This window comes from Pteropus alecto, unplaced genomic scaffold (genome assembly GCF_000325575.1).
Source record: "Pteropus alecto unplaced genomic scaffold, ASM32557v1 scaffold115, whole genome shotgun sequence".
In the NCBI taxonomy this organism is placed as follows: Eukaryota; Metazoa; Chordata; class Mammalia; order Chiroptera; family Pteropodidae; genus Pteropus; species Pteropus alecto.
The window spans coordinates 4,429,126-4,435,520 of record NW_006436814.1 but is presented as its reverse complement, the minus strand read 5'-3'; the positions used below and the strand labels follow the sequence as shown (position 1 = coordinate 4,435,520).

Below are 6,395 nucleotides of genomic sequence, written 5' to 3'. Positions count from 1 at the left end.
TCCCGCCTCCCCCGGGCCCGCCCCCCGCCGCCCGCCACCTCCCCCTTGGGGGCTCCGAGGCGCCGCCCCCGCACCCAGGGCTGTGAAGGAGCCAACCTGGGCTCACGTTTTCCCAATCTGACGGATGAATTTCATAGCTCAGAAAGATTATGGATGACTTTTGTCTCTTCTTCTTTGTTTTCCAATCTTTCTAGGCTATACTTATATCGTTTAGGTCAAAAGCACATACAATCACGTGTTGGATGGGAGAGAGGTCGGGAGGATGGGGCCAGGGCCTGGCTGGGTGGTCGCTGTGGCTTATGGACTCCCCCGGCTCTCTGCAGGAGTCATGTGGCTGGAAATTGTCCTCGCCTCAGTGCTGGGCCTTGTCATCTACTGGTTCGTCTCCCGGGACAAGGAGGAAACGCTGCCGCTTGAAGATGGGTGGTGGGGGCCTGGGGCGCGGCCCCCCGGCGGGGAGGATGAGAGCATTCGCCCTTTCAAGGTGGAAACATCGGACGAGGAGATCGATGTAAGGCCCTTTCTTCGGGGCAGGGCCGAGCGCCGGGGAGGCGGGAGACTGGGGCTCGGCCTCAGGCTGGGGCTGCAGAGGGAACCGGCCGCCCCTTGGGAGTGTGCTTCAGTCCGCTCTTCTCCCACAGGGGTGCAGTCCAAATCACCCACTCTGCCCACCCGGACCCTTCTCCTTCCCACCTCTGTCTCCTCCTTCCCCTCCACCCCCCCAAGGCCCAGCGGTGCAGCTGTGTCACCTTCTTTGTGCCCCACCTGAAACCTGGGGGGTGAGCTTATAGGAGAGAGCAAGCAGGTTTTCCTCAGGGCCTGGGCGGAGATCCCGAGTGAACAGCAAGGCCCTGGCGACGTAAAATGCTGAAGCACAGAGAACGCGCTGCGCGGGGCAGCACTGGTTAAGCACCTACTGTGTGTCAGGCATTCATAGTCCCATTCAGCCCCTGCGGCAATCCTATAGAGTGAGGACTAGAGTTCCCATCTTACAGATGCAGAAACTGAAGCTCAGAGAGGTGAAGCAATTGATCGATCCCAGGTGACTGAGATAATAAGCAAGGATTTGGACACCCATCTGTCAAACTCCAACCCTGTGTCCCTCCTCCACACGTGACTCCAGGGGTGGGCTGATCTGACAGCCAGGCTTGAGCTGGACCAGAAGGGTGGGCGGGACCTGGGATGGCCCCACCCATTCTCGCCTTCCTTCTGTAGGTTTCAAAGCACCTACTGTGTGCAGGCACTCTCCTGGGTGCTTGGAAGAAGAGATTCTTTCCTCTCATAGCTCATAGTCTAGGAATTGAGAAAAGAAATGTGCACGGAGAAAAGTCAACTAAAAGATTAATAGGGATAAATGGCATAAGAAGTGCCGAGAAAAAAAAAAGTCATGAAAGGTCTGAGAAAGAAGGGGTTAAAAACCCGAAAGTGGTCTGCACCCCAGAGAAAGCAGGCTGCGGAGAAAACAGGCTGCGGTCCCCCTGTAGAACTTGGTAAGGCCTCGCTATTTAGGGCTAAGGCTGAGCTTTGAGGATAACTCCTGTAGTGAGTTCTTAGACTCAGAGCCTAAGACTTCCGAAATCTGTTTGGGGGACCCAGTACTGGGGGACATTCTGGGAAGGCTCCATGAGCCAACTCGAGCTTCCCCCGGCTGGAGCTGGTCTCTTGGCCTGATGCACACCCGTTAGAGCTGCATTCTCCTGGCCTGTAATTTTTTATCCCAGCCGAATTATAACATATCATCCAATGCTGCATATCAGAGTCGGCAAATCATGCTCCATGGGACAAATCCATCCTGCCACCTGTTTTTGTACAGCCCCCGTGCTGAGAATAGTTTTTATATCTTTAAATGGTTGAAAAAGTCAAAATAAGAATAATATTTTGTGACCCGTGAAAATCACGGCATTCAAGTTCAGTATCCATAAAGTTTTATTGGAACACAGCCGCATCTCTAGGTCCATGTACTGTCCATGGCTGCTTCCACAATACAAGGACAGAGTGGAGTAGTTGCAGCTCAAAGAGCCTAAAATATTTACTTTCTAGCTCTTTACAAAAAAAAAAGTTGCTGGCCCATGTTATATATAAGCCTAGGTAAGTTAAAGATGTCAATTATTTATGTATTTAAAACTGGAAGATGAGAAATAAAACCAAAGCCAAAAGACCATATACTTCGGGAACAGGCACTGTTATGGGAAACAAGGTTTCTTCTAGACTAAACCTGACAACCCAGGATACAAGTCTGCAGACTAGCGACCACCCCCCACCCTCCATGAAACGTGGGGGTGTCGCTTTGCCTCTGCTGCAGTACAGTGTCTTGTGGCCACAGGGTTTCCTCTGTCTTCTGGAAACAAACCTTCTCTGTGCTGAGGCCCACCCACCCCTCTCTCCCTGGGGTCCCGTAATTTGCTGCAGGATTTACACCGGAGAATAGACAAGGCGCGTCTAACTCCCCCCTTGGAGGACAGCCGCTTCCACTATGGTTTCAACGCCAGCTACCTGAAGAAAATCCTCTCCTACTGGCGGAATGGATTTGACTGGAGGAAGCAGGTGGAGGTTCTCAACAGATACCCTCACTTCAAGACTAAGATTGAAGGTACGTTTCCAAACGCCAGCCGCGGGGATATATGTGATGGGAACGGCTTTCTTAGACACCGGATGTGACTTAGACAAAGCTGGGGGAGACCCAGAATCCAATTATTGGTCAGTTATTGGTCAGTTCAATGTATTTATAAGTGATGACGTCAGCAGGTTGCAAAAATAATGCAAAATCTGCAAAATCCCAACAAATAACAACGGTTGGAGCTTGGATTATCATGCTGTCTGCCCAGACCCCACACGCTGAGCTGGCTACCTCCCAGCCTGGGGTTGGTCCGGGAAGACATCCCTCCTCACTCTGTGTGCTGCTGGCCTCCTTCCTCATGTTAGGACCTTTTACGGGGTTCTCTCAGACCCTGACTGGCCCCTGTGCTCGGGGAGGCTCAAGGCTCAACCTCTGACCCCTACCCCAGCATTCTGTCCTCGTCCCCACTGGCCTCATTATTCCGCGCCCCCTGTCCTGAGTTGAGATTCTTGCTCTAGCCCCTGTCCTGGGCTTCCACTGCAGATCAGTCCCGACAGAGGCCCCTGGGGACAGCCAGCCTATCATCTTAGAGGAGAGGAGGAAGCTACCCGAGTCACAAGGAAGTGGAGGTTCGGGGCAGAGCCCAGCTCTCCACACTCCCAGCCTGTCCCAGCTGGGGCTCCAGCCGTGACACCCTCACCACTCGCCAGGCCCAGCGCTGCCTCTGAGCCCAAGTTGGCTCCTCGCTCAGAGGAGCATCCCGTGGGCACCACCGACCTTTAGAGAAGCCAAGAGGATGTTTCCTCCACAAAGGGCAAATTATGAAGTGTGGGCTTTTAACGTTTTTCTTAAAAATGCAAATATTAAAAGTTTAAAAACTACAGAAGGATACACAGTGTCAGGAGTCCCCATCTCGGCCCTTCCCCCAGTCCACAATTCCCTCCCCAGGGACAGCTTCTGCTTCTCTTATATCCGCTTCCAGAAAGAGCATGTATGTAGAGTATATATGGGTACTTTTTTTCTAATTTTAAACCCAAATGATAATGTGATAGAATTTGAATTAAAAATAATCTCACATCACGCAGTGTGTTCCAAAGGAGGTAAGATTACCTACTAAAATAAACCTTCAACTAGGAGTAAATTTAGTAACATAGAAGGACACCCAGGATGTATTGTTAAGTGAAAAAAAAAATAAAGTTCCAAAATAGAATGTATGCAGGGTTCTATTTTTGTTAAGAGAAAGTTATGTTCACTTAAGTGTTTAAAAAAATTCGGAAGTGTCACAGCCAAGAGGAACCTAAGGAGACGTGACAATTAAATGGACATTAGGTAAAAACGAAGGAAATCTGAGTAATATTTCATTGTGTGTATATGACAATATTATTCAGCCTTAAAAAAAAAAAAAAAGGAAATTCTGCAATAAACAACAAGAAGGATCAACTTTGACGACATTATGCTAAGCTAAATAAGCCAGTCACAGGTGATTGCACTGATATGAAGTATCTAAAATCGTCAGGCTCACAGAAGCAGAAAATACAAAGGTGGCTGCGGGGGGCGCTGGTGGGGCAGGGGAAACAGGGAGTTGCTAGTTAATGGATATAAAGTTTCAGTTATACAAAATGAATCAGTTCTAGAGATCTGCTGTACTACAATGTCCCTTTACGTAACCTAACCTTCAGTCTCATATTAAATGTTTTTAATACCATTAATTTAAAAAAATAAAAAACATTTCTAAAAACTAAGGAAATCTGAATAAAGCGTGGACTTTAGTTATTTACATATCAGTACTGGTTCTTCCTTTGTAATGAATGTACTGTGTTAACGTAAGATTTAATAGTAGGAGACATTGGGTCTGAGCATATGGAAACTTCCTGTTCCAAAATAAAAAATTTGTTAGAAAAAATGTTTGGATGGACAACACAATGTTCTCTTCAGAGAGTGGGTTTACGTGTGATCTCCCCCTGCCTCCAACTTTCGATTTATCCACGTTTTCTCTTTTCTACAGTAAACATGTATCATTGGAACGAATTAACAAACCAGATTGTTAGCTAGAATGTGCTGTCAGCTCTAGCCCTCCAAGTGGAGGGTTTCAGGTGTGACAGCAGCCCTGGCCTTGTTTGACGTGACCGTCCAGGTGCTATGTGAGCCCCTCAGCTGGTAAGGAGCTGCACACCAAGGGACAGTGAAGGGGCCTGGAATCCATTCTCCTGCTCTGGCTGGGATGATGTTCCCAGTTCTGCGCTTAAAGAAAGTTATATATTTAATAAATTCCCTTGGAGAAAAATTAGAAAGTACATATAAAACAAAAAAAAGAAAATGAACGCACTTGAAATTCTGCTCAGAATAATTTTTTACATTTTTATAGTTTATCCTTTCAGACTTTAAAATTCGTATACACACAGTGTAAATGTATGCACACGCATGACTGTTTCCAAAAGTTCACTTAGACAATGGATACGGCTTGATAATTTCCTTTTACCACATAGCAAAATACACTAAACTGTTTTCTACGTCAAATAAATACACATCTGCACATCTGTACTGTCATTTTAAGCAACTGTATTTTATTCTAGAATATCATTAAACCATAACCTATTTAATTCTTTTGCTAGATATAATGGACTTATCCCCCTGCTTTGTAAATTGTTAAACAAGTATTTATTGAGCCCCGCCACAAGCCGGGGACTAGTCTGGGCTCTGGGAAAACAGCAGTGCCTGAGCGGCTCTGGCCTTGGCTTTGGCCTCAAGGAGTTCAAGTTCTCATGTGCACAGGGCATAGAAACAGCCTTGCCCTTGCAGGTAGCTGTGAAGGCTGAGCGAGGGCCCATGAGCTGGGGCGCCGCCTGAGTGCTCAGCCAGCGTTGGTGGTGGTTACTGTGATGGGTACCATGGCTGTGGGGGCCAAGGTGGCAGCACCCACTGTCTGAGCTCCAGAGGGTGCAGGGCCTGGCCGGATATCCCGAGGGTCGTGACCGCGGCCTCCCCAGCTCCCTCCCAGCTCCCCCTACCCTGACTGTGCTCTGTCTCCCCAGGGCTAGACATCCACTTCATCCACGTGAAGCCCCACGAGCTGCCCTCCGGCCGTGCCGCAAAGCCCTTGCTGATGGTGCATGGCTGGCCCGGCTCCTTCTACGAGTTTTATAACATCATCCCTCTCCTGACTGACCCCAAGAACCATGGCCTGAGCGATGAGCACGTTTTTGAAGTCATCTGCCCATCGATTCCCGGCTACGGCTTCTCCGAGGCCTCCTCCAAGAAGGGTATGGGGGCCGCCGGAGGCTGTGTAATCACCCCCGTCACCTGCTGGGGGCAGGTTTTCCCACCAGGCTCTGGATGGGGGTGGGGGAGGGGTGTTTGGGACAGCTTCTTTCAGGGCCTGAGGAGGAAGGGGCCTGAAACTGAAGGAAAGTGAAGCCAGGAGAACATTTGTATTAGGCAAAGAGCCCTCGGGGTCTGAAGGGAGTGGTGGGCGAGGGACTGCGGCGAGGGACTGGGCCGAGCAATGGTCATAGCTGTTCGATGCTGGCTCAGGAGCCCGGACTCTTATGTCGCCACTCAGGGGCAGGTCCACATCTGGGCCCTGGACTGGTCCAGACCAGCAAGGCTGACCAGCTCCACACTCCCTGTGGGCCCCCAGAAGCTCACCCCGGCCGGCCTCATACCCCCCATCATTCACCCTCACAGCCTGGCTGTCCACTCCCTCCACAGAGGCGGCACCAGGCACCCCACCTCACGGACTCAGGATTCTTTCTCTCCCCCTCTGAGCTGTTCCTACCTGACCTGGAGCAAGCGCGGGTGAGGGATTTCACGGGACACCGGGAGTGTCCAAGGAGTGACC

The 6,395-nt window shown here is 50.0% G+C and overlaps 1 protein-coding gene across 1 annotated transcript in view; it reads left to right on the top strand.

Annotated features, from left to right (window-relative positions):
- Positions 1 to 323: 323 nt before the first annotated feature.
- Positions 324 to 6,395, top strand: part of EPHX1 (epoxide hydrolase 1) — a 12,811-nt gene continuing 6,739 nt past the window's right edge. Inside the window, exons 1-3 of the mRNA XM_006914276.2 lie at positions 324 to 511; positions 2,410 to 2,590; positions 5,590 to 5,838. Of these exons, the coding sequence (XP_006914338.2) occupies positions 329 to 511; positions 2,410 to 2,590; positions 5,590 to 5,838 (613 nt within the window). The 5' untranslated portion in view covers positions 324 to 328. The remainder of the gene's footprint in view (positions 512 to 2,409; positions 2,591 to 5,589; positions 5,839 to 6,395) is intronic.